At 35.0% G+C, this 13,995-nt stretch overlaps 2 protein-coding genes across 5 annotated transcripts in view; one reads left to right on the plus strand and one right to left on the minus strand.

The window, feature by feature from the left end:
* The window catches only part of SYCP1 (synaptonemal complex protein 1), a 142,576-nt gene that overhangs the window by 80,751 nt on the left and 47,830 nt on the right, over positions 1-13,995 (plus strand). For 3 of the 4 annotated variants that reach the window (XM_049095413.1, XM_025453424.3, XM_049095412.1), the window contains exons 29-30: positions 7,049-7,108; positions 13,513-13,692. In XM_049095413.1, the coding sequence (XP_048951370.1) occupies positions 7,049-7,108; positions 13,513-13,692 (240 nt within the window). Of the gene's footprint in view, positions 1-7,048; positions 7,109-13,512; positions 13,693-13,995 lie in introns of those variants that run through there. The other variant, XM_049095414.1, reaches the window with a different exon arrangement.
* Positions 8,426-8,822, minus strand: LOC112664159 (60S ribosomal protein L36a-like). Its single transcript, XM_025453437.3, has one exon. The coding sequence runs from the start codon at positions 8,791-8,793 to the stop codon at positions 8,473-8,475; it is 321 nt and encodes a 106-aa protein (XP_025309222.1). The 5' UTR covers positions 8,794-8,822; the 3' UTR covers positions 8,426-8,472.

A 13,995-nucleotide genomic window follows, 5' to 3' on the forward strand; every position in this document is an offset into this window, starting at 1 on the left:
TATGGCAGTTTTATTATTAATTTTTTGAAGAACATTACACTGTTTTCTATAATGGCTGTACCAATTAAAATTCTACCAACAGTGCACAATGTTTTTCTTTTTGTATTGTTGTTTTAAGTTTTTATTTATATTCTAGTTAGTTATTGTATAGTGTAATATGGGTTTCAGGAGCAGAATTTAGTGATTCATCATTTATATATAACACCCAGTGCTCATCACATGTGCCCTTCTTTTTTTTTATTATTTTATTTTATTTTATTTTATTTTTATTTATTTATTTATTTTTTCACATGTGCCCTTCTTAATACACACCACCCATTTAGCCCATACCCTAGCCCACCTCCTCTCCTACAACAACTACAACTAGTTTGTTCTCTGTAATTAAGAGTCTGTTTTATGGCCTGCCTCTTCTCCCCCCATGTCAATCTGTTTTATTTCCTAAATTCTGCATATGAGTGAAATCTAGGGTATTTGCTTTCTCCGACTGACTCATTTTGCTTAGCATAATACACTCTAGCTCCATTTACATCATTGCAAATGGCAAAATTTCACTCTTTTTTGATGGCTGAGTAATATTCCATTGTATAGGTATACTACATCTTCCTTATCCATTCCTCAGTTGATGGACATTAGGGCTGTTTCCATAATTTTGCTGTTGTTGACAATGCTGCTATAAATATCAGGGTGCATGTATCCCTTTGAATCTGTATTTTTGTTTCTTTGGATAAATACATAGTAGTGCAATTGCTGGATCATAGGGGTAGTTCTATTTTTAACTTTTTGAGGGACCTCCATATTGTTTTCCAGAGTGGCTGCACCAGTTTGCACTCCCATCAACAGGGTAAGAAAGTTTCCCTTTCTCTACATCCTCACCAACATCTGTGATTTCCTGTGTTAATTTTAGCCATTCTAGCAGGTGTGAGGTGAGAGCTCATTGTAGTTTTGATTTGTCTTTCCTTGACGATGAATGATGTTGAGCATCTTTTCATGTGTCTGTTAGCCATCTAGATGTCATCTTTGGAAAAAATATTTATTCATGTTGAGCATCTTTTCATGTGTCTGTTAGCCATCTAGATGTCGTCTTTGGAAAAAATATTTATTCATGTTTTCTGCCCATTTTTTAACAGAATTATTATTTTTTTTGGTGTTGAATTTGGTAAGGTCTTTATAGATTTTTGGATAGTAACTCTTTATTAGATATATCATTTGGAAATATCTTCTCCCATTCCATAGACTGCTTTTTAGTTTTGTTGTTTACTTCACTGTGCAGAAGCTTTATATCTCGATGAAATCCAAGTAGTTCACTTTTGCTTTTGTTTCTCTTGCCTCCAGCAATGTGTCTAGTAAGAAGTTGCTGTTGCTGAGGTCAAAGAGGTTGCTGCCTGTATTCTCCTCTAGGATTCTGATAGGTTCCTGTCTCACATTTAGGTCTTTAATCCATTTTGAATTTGTTTTTGTGATTGGTGTAAGAAAGTGGTCCAGTTTCATTCTTCTGCATGTGACTGTCCAGTTTTCCCAACGCTGCTTGTTGAAGAGATTGTCTTTTTTTTCCATTTGATATTCTTAACTGCTCTGTTGAAGATTAGTTGACCTTAGGGTTGAGGGGTCCATTCTTGGATTCTTCCATTGATCTATGTGTCTGTTTTTGTGTTAGTACGATACTGTTTTGATGAATACAGCTTTTTAATATAGCTTGAAGTCTGAAATAGTGGTACCTCCAGCTTTTTTTTCTTTTTCAAGATTGCTCTGGCTGTTGGGGTCTTTTCTGTTTCCATACAAGTTTTAGAATAGTTTATTCTAGAATTATAGAAAATTCATGCCATTTTGCTGATGTCACTCTTCCCTTTTTCCTAATGAAAGCATTTAGCACTATAGATTTTTTCTCTCTCTACTGCTTTAGCTACATTCCACATGCATTTGGTATGTTGTGGTTTTGTTTTCATTCAGTCCTATATAATTTTAGATTTTTTTGTGACTTTTTTGACCCATAGGTTATTTAAAAGTATGTTTAAAAATTTTCATGTATTCTAAGATTTTCTTGTAAACTTTCTGTTACTGATTTTTAGTTTGATTCAGAGAACACAATCTGTATGATTTTTGTATTAGCCTGCTTGGGTTACTGTAACAAAAGACTTAAGGCAGAGACTTAGGCAGAGAGGGAAGGAGGCTCCCTGCAGGGAGTCCGATGAGGGACTCCATTCCCAGACCCGGGATCATGCCCTGAGCCAAAGCCAGATGCTCAACCGCTGAGCCACCCAGGCGTTCCAAATTGCTGGTTAATATAATATATCTATGCTTAGCATTTTAAGGTACTGCCCAACTTTTCCAAGCCAGTTTTTCCATTTTGGGTTCCCACTATCAACACATGAAAGTCCCAATTTTTCCACATCCTCGGAAACACTTTTTGGATTATAATCATCCTATTGAGTATGACATGGTATATCATCATTGTTTTGATTTATATTTCTTTAATGGCTAGTGATGTTGATCATCCTTTCATGTGCTGTTGGCCATTTGTAAATCTTTTTTGGAGAAATGTATATTCAGATGCTTGGCCTATTAAAAAATTTGGTTCTGTGTTTTTTTAGTTTTGAATTTTAAGAATTCTTTATATATTCTAGATATCAGTCCCTTATCTGATATAAGATTTGCAAGGGCTTTCTTCCATTCTGTAGATTATCTTTTTATTTGTTGATGGTATTATTTGTAGCACAGAACCTTTAATTCTGATGAAGTTCAGTTTATCTAGATGCCCTTTACCAAATTGGGGAAATTTCTAATTTATTGAATGTTTTTATCATAGAAGGGTGCTGGGTTTTGTGTTTTTTCTGCCTTTTTTGTGTATATTGAGATGATCATGTGGTTTTTGTATCAATACAAAGTATTACATTAATTGATTTTCAGATGTTAAACCAATCTTACATTCGTGGGAGAAATCCTATTTGTTCATGATGTTTAATCTTTATATTCCATCAGATTCAGTTCATTGCTATTTTGTTGAGGATTTTTTGCATCCCTATTCATAAAGAGATATTGGTCTGTAGTTTTCTTGTGATGTTTTGTCCTTAGGCTTCAGATTTTTTTCACCAACTCAGTGTAAAGCTCTAGAGCCTATATATCTATCTGAAAGGGTAAGTTGTGGTATTTCTTTTTCTTAAAATTGAAGTATCATTGATACACAATGTTAAGTTAGTTTCAGGAGTATAACAGAGAGATTCAGACAACTCTATATGTTATACTATGTTTACCCCAAGTGTAGTTACCATCTGTCATCATCCAGTGCTATTACAATATCACTGACTCTATTTTATATGCTGTATCTTTCATCCCTGTGACTTAGTCATTCCAGTAGAAGCTGGTATGTCCTATTCTCCAGCACCCATTTTGCCAGCCCCCACCCACCTCCTCTCAGGCAACCATCAATTTGTTCTTTGTATTTATGAGTCTGTTTCTGCTTTGTCTGTTCAGTTGTTTTTTAGATTCCACATATAAGTGAAATCATATGGTATATGTCTTTGACTTATTAAGCAAAATACTCTCTAGGTCTCTTCATGTTGCAAATGGCAAGAGCTCGTTCTTTTTCATGGCTGAGTAATATTTCATGTGTGTGTGTATACATATACATATATACATATGGTTATTTGCTTTTTGCCATTTTACCAATCTATCTTCAAGATGTATTTCTTTAGCCTGTTTTATGAGGGAAAAGATAAGAATACTATGGTTTGATATATTCTACTTACAGGGTGATGAGAGGGAACCATGGAAAAGTACACAATTCATGTGTTTTTTCAATGAATCTCTTCTTTTTTTGTGTTTTCTGCTCTTTCATAGGGATCTTTTATTTCTTTTTTTTTTTTGAAGCTTGTCTTTTGGCTTTATTGCTAGTGTGTTCTATTTATTGGCAAGGATAATGTGCTTTCTTTGTCTAGACAGAGAGACCAAGGTGAAAAAGTTTAGTTATTTTTCCCAAAACTTTCACTCTCTGTGCATTTTCTTGGCCTCCTTTTTTAATAGACTACTTATATATCCCCTCAGATACTTCTTATCAATTCAAGTATATTATTGACAGTTATTCTCATTATTGTATGTGTCCACTTTCACCAATATTATGCAAATGATGATTAGATTAAGAGTTATATTGATTAGAGCCAAATTAGCACAAGTATACTCTGTGGCTGTCATGCTGAGCCTCACTAGAATCCCAAATTATGGCATAAGGTTGTGTGTTTTTATTGTTGAATTTGTTTTTGAAGTTCTTAATTACTCCTTTCCCTTGTTGGCCAGTTGTATATCTTGTTTAGAGAATTGTCTATTCAAAGTTTCTATTCTGTTGCCCATTGTTTAGTTGTTTTTTATTGTTGACTTATAGGAGTTCCTTATGTATTCTAGATATTAACTCCCTATTGATATATAATTGAATCATGTTTTTGTCATATTATTTTACATTACATATTAGTATTTTCCTTTTCTCTAAATTGTGTGTATCTGGTTGATTTAAAAGGTGTGTGTAGGGATCCCTGGGTGGCGCAGCGGTTTGGCGCCTGCCTTTGGCCCAGGGCGTGATCCTGGAGACCCAGGATCGAGTCCCACATCGGGCTCCTGGTGCATGGAGCCTGCTTCTCCCTCTGCCTGTGTCTCTGCCTCTCTCTCTCTCTGTATGACTATCATAAATAAATAAATAAATAAATAAATAAATAAATAAAGGTGTGTGTAGTATTTTGAATTATTTTACTGATAACCTTTATATTTTTAAGCATTATATCTAACACTTTCTCCTACTGCCTCTTCCTCTACATATACGATTTTTATATATATTTGGTTAATTTATGTTTTCAAGATTAATAAAAATATATATTTGTTCTGTAACCATGATTCTGGTATTTGTTTAATTTGAACTTTATGTTTACATATATTCAGTTCATCTTTTATGTGAAACTTTTTTCTTAGTTCTCAATTTTGATCCTAGTTAATACACAATCCCTATTTTGTTTTTTTTTTTTTTTTTTTTTTTTTTTTTTTTTTTTTTTTTTTTTTTTTTTTTTTTTTTTTTCACAATCCCTATTTTGACCTATGTTACTTGCCCATCAGTATGACAAAACTGTTACTGGATAACAGTCAATTTAATTTTCCAATTAAGTTGGTTTTGTGGGACTGTGATAAATCACTTTCTCTACATCTTTCATGATTCAATGGACCTGAATCTCTACCTAGGTAAGATGTGGCATTTGATACATTTGTTTACATTCTTGAAATGGAAGAAGGTTTCAGAGTCTTCTAGTTGGTCCTCCTAAACTTAAAAACTTCATTCTGAAACAAACAAACAAACAAACAAACAAACAAACAAACAAACAAACTTCATTCTGTGGTGAGAACCAATATAGGGATTATGGCATTACTGAGTTTATTCAGACTTTGTATTTAGGATCTAAAGAAATGACCACAGATTAGGTCAGTGGTTCCATGGGCTCATTATGAGGTAGACTTGGATTAAATGCCATTTATCACCTGACCCCAATACACTTACACGTGAACTAATGAAAAAATAGCAACATTTTAGGTTATAATAATTGGTGCTAGTTAATAGTCAATGTCCAGTTACACATAAGTTTTAGTATCTTGGTGCACAAGACAGTAGAAAGGATACAGTATATATTTGTGATACTATTGCAAAATCCTTCTATAAGAGTTACTAGGCTTTCTTTTAATTTGAGGGGTTCTAGGTTTATAAATTTATTGAGGTCTGAAATTTGGGTACAGGGCTATCATTCTTTTATTTCTGTGGCTGAAGTCAATCATCTATTTGATGCCATATTATAGGCATATTTGAGTTATTCAGATTAAATAGGGACCATAGTAGACTGCCTATCTCTTTGGTCTTAGGGAACTCATGATTAGTTAGCCACTACCAAAGATATTTGTTTGTGTATGAGCTAATAATTCACACCTTGGAAACATATGTTGTATTAGAACAGATTGTAAGGTCTCCAGACTAGCAAATGTGTCCAGAATCTAGAGAGAAAATGTAATCATAGAAGGTGCTTTTCTCTCTTCTGTCCTCTAAAAGCCTCTGGAAGGTCCTCTGAGAGGCAGTGCAATTTTGCTAGTTTAGAGGATATAATTTATCCTAAAAGACAGCGTTCTAGCCCCTTATTGTAGACCCCAGTTGTCACTGTAACTGAAGATCAACTATTGTTCATTGATAGGGTACATAATAAGAATAGTGACTATTGTTACATTAGCTTACTACCAGCTTCATGGTGAAGTGAGTTCTCCAGTTAGGAGCAACACTCTGGGAGAGATAATATGGTATATACAAAGCATTCAGTGAGGTTGATATTGGCATAGGCATCATGGGTAGGCAAGGCAAGTTTGCTTAAAATTCTGTGTTGGAACTTTATCTTCTCTGAGTCCTTTAAGGCTTCCTGGGGCTGTAACAATTCTCTTCTCTGGGTGACTATCATATTAAAGGCATAGTACATATTCTTTTTTGTAGGTCAGGGTTAATTTTTCTTTTTCCTCTACTGAATATACACACACCCTAATCTCTAGCAAAAATGATGTATTGTTTCCTAAGTATTTTGTACTTTCTTGTACTTCCTCCCCCATCCTTGTTTATCTCATGTTAAAAATTCATTATTCAAGGTTCAACTGAAATGTGCCCTTCCTCAATGCACATAAAAAATTGAATTCTGTCTCTAAAGGCCCATAATACTTTGGATCTCTTAATAGCTCTTCACAATTAGTTACTTAAGTGTATTCCTTAGTTTATAATCTGATCATTTTACAAATGAGAAAGTTGATTCAGAGTGTTAAAAGACTTACCCAAGATTCCATAGATACATACTGGATAGATAAGAATTTTTAAAAAAGGTAATTAAAAGTAATAACAAGCTCTGTAGAAAGAAACTAATTTATTTTTCTTGTTTTGTTTTCATTATAAGATTTTAGAGTTTATTCTTTGTTAGTAATTCTTAGAAGTATTTTGATAATAGCATTAGTTTTTGATAATAATAGTGACTTCATTGTGTGTACTCATTTTTAATAGGAAAAACTCAAAAGAGAGGCAAAAGAAAACATAGTTATTACTCTTGAAAAAAAAGACAAGGTAAGAGTTTTATATAATTCTCCTGATTTTTCTTAGTAAGTCAACTTGTTTTCTAACATCTACTTGGAAAAATTTTTGTTCATAAATAGGTAAGGAACATCTAATATTCATTTCAAATATAGAATGTGTTCAGATTATGAAAATAGGTGTCACATTTTGTATGGAGTTGTTTTGATTCAGTATAATTTTAGTAAAATACACCCATTATTTATTTCTGTTTTCAAGTAGATTAGTAAATGCCACAACTGTTTATCTGAAGTCCTAGATACATAAATTACAAATGATGAGGAAATAATAAAAACATTTTAAATAGGCCTTTATTTGCTATACTTTATTCCAATGATATTGAAGTATCATAAGCCTTATATATAATAATTAATAGTTTTATCAAACATTTCTGATTTGGACAAGTTATTTCTTTCGGCCTCAGCTTGTTCATATATAAATGACTAATTAATAGTATCTGTTTTTTAAAGTTGTTAAAAGGACTAAGTGAGATAATATTTTTAAGGCATTGATAAATAAACAGTGCTTGGCATGTAGGAAATGCCATATAAGCATTCTAAAAAATAGAATGATGAGCACTGAGTAATGCATAGAATTGTTGAATCATTATATTACACTTGAAACAAATATAATAGTATATGTTAATTATGCTTCAATGTAAAAAAATCGTAAATATTCTATATACAGACATACCTTAATCTTGTGGGTTCAGTTCCAGACCAATGCAGTGAAGTGAGTATCACAATAAATAAAGCAAGTCAAATGAGTTTTTGGTTTCCCAGTGCAAATAAAAGTTATATGCACACTGTATGTTGAGTGTGCAATAGAATTATGTCTAAAAAACAATGTTCATACCTTAATTTAAAAATACTGTATTACTTAAAAATGCTAACCATCATGTGAGCTTTCAATAAGTTGTAATCTTTTTGCTGGTAGAGGATCTTGTCTTGATATTAATGGCTGTTGACTGATCAGGGCTGATGGTTGCTGAAAGTTGGGATGACCATGGCAATTTTGTAAAATAAGACAACAGTGAAGGTTGCTTCATTGACTCTTCCTTTTATGAATGATTTCTCTTTACCATAGGATTACTGTTTGATAGCATTTTACCCACAGGAGAACTTCTTTCAAAATCAGAGTCAATCCTCTCATATGCTGTTGCTGATTTATCAGTGAAGTTTACATAATATTCTAAATCCTTTGTTGTCATTTTAACAATCTTCACAGCATGTTCACCAGGAGTAGATTTTATCTCAAGAAACCACTTCTTTTTGCTGATCTATAAGAAGCAACTCCTCACTTTTTTTTTTTTGAACATAGCATCAAGATTTTATTGTCTTCATAACAAAATATGAAGTTTAGAACTGGATCACTTGGCCTTTTCTCTTCTTACCTCCTCCCAGTTCAAAATGCTTGCATCTCTTAATAGCCAGCATTCTCTTCGATCTGCAGTTGGGCTCAACACATTCAAGCCTCAGCACAATCTTCTTTGTAGTTTTAGCCTTTTTCCGGAAGATCGGCTTAGTCTGCCCACCATAGCCACTCTGCTTCCGGTCATAACGCCGCTTTCCCTGGGTGTAAAGAGAATCTTTGCCTTTCTTGTACTGTGTCACTTTGTGGGGTTGGTGCTTACCACACTTCTTGCAGAAAGTCCGGCGGGTTTTAGGAACATTCACCATCTTTGCGAGAGCGCTATCGGCACGGAAAGCAACTCCTCACTTTTTGAAGTAATCATGAGATTGCAACCATTAAGTCACGTTGTCAGGCTCCATTTTTAATTCTAGTTTCCTTGCTGTTTCCACCACATCTGCAGTTATTTTTGCCAGGAAAGTCTTGAACCCCTTATAGTCATCCATGAGGGTTGGAATCAACTTCTTTTGAATTCCTGTTAATAATTGATATTTGACCTCTTCCTATGAATCACAAATATGCTTTTTTAAAAAAAAGATTTTATTTATTTATTCATGAGAGATACACAGAGAGAGGCAGAGACATAGGCAGAGGGAGAAGCAGACTCTCCCCAAGGAGCCCGATTTGGGACTTGATCTCAGACCCTGGGATCACACCCTGAGTCAAAGGCAGATGCTCAACCACTGAGCCACCCAGGCATCCCAAATCACAAACATTCTTTTTTTTTTTTTAAAGATTTTATTTATTTATTCATGAGAGACAGAGAGAGAGAGAGAGAGAGGCAGAGACACAGGCAGAGGGAGAAGCAGGCTCCATGCAGGGAGCCTGACATGGGACTCGATCCCAGGTCTCCAGGATCACACACTGAGCTGAAGGCGGCGCTAAACTGCTGAGCCACCTGGGCTGCCCCACCAATATTCTTAATAGCATCTAGAATGGTGCCTTCTTTCCAGAAAGTTTTCTTTTTTTTTTTTTAAGATTTTATTTATTTATTCATGAGAGACACACAGATAGAGGCAGACGCATACGCAGAGGGAGAATCAGGTGCCCCGCAGAGAAGCCCAATGAGGGACTCAATCCCAGGACTCCAAGATCACTACCTAAGCCAAAGGCAGATGTTCAACCACTTAGCCACCCAGGTCCCCTCAGAAGGTTTTCAACTTACTTTTCCCAGATCCATCAGTAGAATCACTATCTATGGCACCTATAGTTTTACAAAATGTATTTCTTAAATAATAAGACTTGAAAGTCGGAATGACTCTTTGATGCATGGGCTTCAGAATGATGTTGTATTAGCAGGTATCACAGCGTTTATCTTGTGCATCTCCATCAGAGCTCTTGGGTAAGTAGGTCCATTATCAATGAGCAATAATATTTTGAAAGGAATCTTTTTGTCCAAGCAGTAGGTCTTAACAGTGGGGTTAAAATATTTAGTAAACCATGTTGTAATTAGATATACTGTCATCCAGGCTTGGTTGTTGTTCTATTTATAGAGCATAGGCAAGTAGATTTGGCATAATTCTTAAAGAGCCCTAGGATTTTCAGAAGGGTTAATGAGCACTGGCTTCAACTTAAAGTCACCAGCTGCATTAGTCTTTAACAAGGGAGTCAGCCCGTCCTTTGAAACTTTGAAGGCAGGCATTGACTTATGCTCCCTAGCTATGAAAGTCCTAGATGACATCTTCTTCCAATATTTGGCTATTTTGTCTACATTGAAACTCTTTTTTTAGTATTGACCTCTTCAGTACTTAATTAGCTAGGTCTTCTGGATAACTTGTTGGAGTTTCTACATTAGCACTTGCTGCTCACTGTGCACTTTTTTAAAAAAGAGAATTATGTATTAGAGAGCAAGTGAGTGAGAGAACATAAGTGGGGTGGGGGCAAAGGGAGAGGGAGAAACAGACATCCTGCTGAGCAGGGAGCCCAATGCAGGGCTTGATAGCAGGATCCTGGAATCATGACTTGAGCCAAAGGCAGATGCTTAATTGACTGAGCCACCTAGGCACCCCTCACCTTCACTTTTATCTTATGGAAATGTCTTCTTTCCTTAAATCTCATGAGCCAACCTCTGCTAGCTTCAGACTTTTCTTCTGCAACTTTCTCATCTCTCTCAGCCTTCCTAGAATTGAAGAGAGTTAGGGCCTTGCTCTGGGTTAGGTTTTGGCTTAAAGTAATGTTGTAACTGGTTTGATTTATCCAGACCACTGCAACTTTCTCCATATCAGTATAGGCTGTTTCACTTTCTTATCGTTCGTGTGCTCCCTGAAAATAGTACTTTTAGCATCCTTCAAGAACTTTTCCTTTCCATTCACAACTTGGCTAAGTGGTTGGTGCAAGAGGCCTAGCTTTTGGCCATGTCTCAGCTCTCAACATTCCTTCCTCTCTCTAGCTGAATCATTTCTAGCTTTTGATTTAAAGTGAGAGATGGATAACTCTTTTTCTCTTACGAGTGCATGAAGATTGGCCTAATTTCAGTTTTGTTGTGCCTCAGAGAATAGGGAGGCTTAAAGACAGGGAGAGAGATGGGGAATGGTAGGTCAGTGGAGCAATCAGAACACACACAACACTTAGGTTAAGTTTGCCATCTTATATGGGTGTGGTTCATGGTGCCCCCAAACAATTACAATAGTAACATCAAAGGTCACTAATAACGGATTACCATAGCAAATATAATAATCCAGCAGTTTGAAATATTATAAGGACTACCAAAATATGACACAAAGTGACACAAGTGGCATTGAGTAAATGCTTTTGGAAAAATGGTGCTGATAGACTTGCCTGAGTCAGAGTTGTCACAAACCTTCCAATTTGCAAAAAAATAAAAACACCAAAAAACATACAGAATCTGTAAAGTGCAATAAAGTGAAATACAATAAAATATTCTTGTAACATTCATAGAAGAATGTAACTCATAGGAAAGTACATTTCCATGACTTATAATGAAGAGGTCTATTTCAGTGTTCTAGAATGGGAGTGCATTTTCTTTCAAATGTTAAATTCCCAGACTTGGCCACAAGGTGGTGTAGTTGTCATTCTCAGTCCTTTCAGGAGAGAAAAATTTGTCCCTGAAAACAGTTATATTTTGGAGATTCTGAGGATGACTCCTGGTGAACTTAGAGAGCAGAAAAAGTTTGCTTTCATCAAAATTGTGTTATCAACTATAATGTAGAAATATATAGGCCTTCCTAAACAGGAATATAGGATACAAAAAATACAGCTGTGTAAAGTAATGCTCCCAAAATTTATACCTGCTGGAAAAAAGATGGTGAAGTGAGATGACTAGAACTGGGCAGAAATGTACACATCATCTCATTTTTAGTCCCTTCATCATACAGATGCATAAATTCAGGCCTAGGGATGCTTGAAAATTTACTTAATATCATCCAACAAGATATTATGAGATCCAAGAGAAAAGAGCATATTACTTGACTCCTGGTCCTATGGTTGTTTGTGTACACACGAGTGCGCGCGCACGCACACACACACACACAGTTAACATACAGTGTTACATAAGTTCAGGTGTACAGCATAGTGATTCAATAAGTTTGTACGTTATACTGTGTTCATCGCAAATGTAGATACTGTATGTCCTGTTTAATTGGTATTACAATATCATTGACTTTTCTCCTTATGCTGTGCCTCTTGTTCCCATGATTTATTAATTCCCTAACTGAAACCTTGTTTTTCCCACATCCCTTCATCTATTTTGCCTATCCTTCCCCCATCTGACAAACATCAATTTGTCCTGTGCATTTATAGGTCTGCTTATGCTTTTTGTTTGTTTATTCACTTGTTTTTTGGGATTCCACATATGAGTGAAATCATATGGTACTTGTTTTTGTCAGTCTGATTTATTTCACTTAGCATAATTATGCCCTCTAGGTCTATCCATGGTGTCTCAGATGGCACAATGTCATCCTTTATTACAGTTGTGTTATATTCCTCTTGTGTGTAGGTACCATATCTTCCTTATCCATTTGTCCATCAATCAGTCCAGTGTTTTTATAGCACATGTGGTCACCTCTTAATCTTGCATCCTGTACTCTCCTAACTTAAATTTACTGCAGATTTAACCACTGAACTTTTGAGAATAGCCCTTTGTGTGTATGTGTGTGTGATTGTGTGTTTGTGCATGCACTCTTGTTTTTTCTTGTAATTGCCATGATTGTATTCATGGAGATGGTGGTGACCAAAGGAAGTGATAAAATTAGAAAGCAGCTAGCACAATTCCACCAAAGCAGTTATTATGAACTCTTACTAGAAAGATAGGTCAGGCGCTGAAAAGAAGATACATATAAAGATAGAAAGAAAATGGAAGAAATTGAGTTCAAGTAAAGTCCTAAGTATTTAGAGTAAATTTGTAATTTGTTTATCTTCAGAATTGAAGAAAGTAGTTATTTTTTTCCTCCTGGAAAAAGTTTCTGATTCTTTACTTTTACAATTTTTCTTCTCTATTTTTCTTTTCTCCTCCTCCTCCTCCTCCTCCTTCTTTCTTCCTCCTCCTCCTCTTCCTCCTCTTCTTCTTCTTCTTTCTTTTTTTTTTTTTTTGTGAGGAGTAAGGCTGGTGGATAGGAAAGGGCTGATATTTTTATAGATGAGAGAGGAAATATGAAAGCATAAAAGAGAATGGATACAAATAAGAATAAAATAAACTGCCCTCTGGTTTTTAGGCTATTGTAATGAACCACAAAGAAAGGCTTTTTGCCACCAGGAATAGAGATTTGTCTTCAGCAGATCCTCAGCTTTTGGTTGGTTAGAGAATTGAGACATTTTATTTATTTTCATAGCAGCTCTGTGAAGACAGACAGATACCATTTTCATCTTAAGTGGAAAAATAAAGTGGCAAGGGTAATTTATTCAAAGTTATTAATTATTAATAAATTTGAGGATAAATTCTAGTTTATTCCAGTGTTATTTCTACTAATTGGTACACTTTAATTAAAATGACATGTAGTGATGATTTTATTCCCTTTTGTTGTTCAATACAGAAAACACAGACACCTTTATTGAAAACACCTGAAACTCATTATTGGAAATTTGATTCTAAAGCAGCTCCTTCACAAAATGTATCTCAAAACTTCACATCAGCTGACCATAGCAAATCCAAAGATAAGAGAGACTATTCGTGGACACCGACTAAAAGTACTTTATCTACACCATTGCCAAAGGTTGGTTGCTAAAATTTCTAGGAAGGTCATAATATTTTTAGTTAAAAAGTAAGGTTCTGCTATCATATACCATATATCTGGAATCACACATATAAATATAAAACCAATTCAATCTTGTGAAATTTTTTTTTGTATCACTGTCCTCAACTGAATGACATTTTGAGTAGATTCCATAACTTTCTGTCATTCACCAGATGGCATTCCCTGATGTGAGAAATCTGGTTCTTAACATTTTTCAGTATCACCCCAGTTACTTTGTATTATCTTCCTGCTAGAGTCCTTTACTTAGCAGTCAGCCCTTGG

The sequence above is a fragment of the Canis lupus genome, chromosome 17, assembly GCF_003254725.2.
Source record: "Canis lupus dingo isolate Sandy chromosome 17, ASM325472v2, whole genome shotgun sequence".
Classification (NCBI taxonomy): Eukaryota; Metazoa; Chordata; class Mammalia; order Carnivora; family Canidae; genus Canis; species Canis lupus.

What these genes read in the sequence shown, in the direction of transcription:
- LOC112664159 (XM_025453437.3), bottom strand. Translation starts at nt 8,793, where the DNA reads ATGGTGAATGTTCCTAAAACCCGCCGGACTTTCTGCAAGAAGTGTGGT.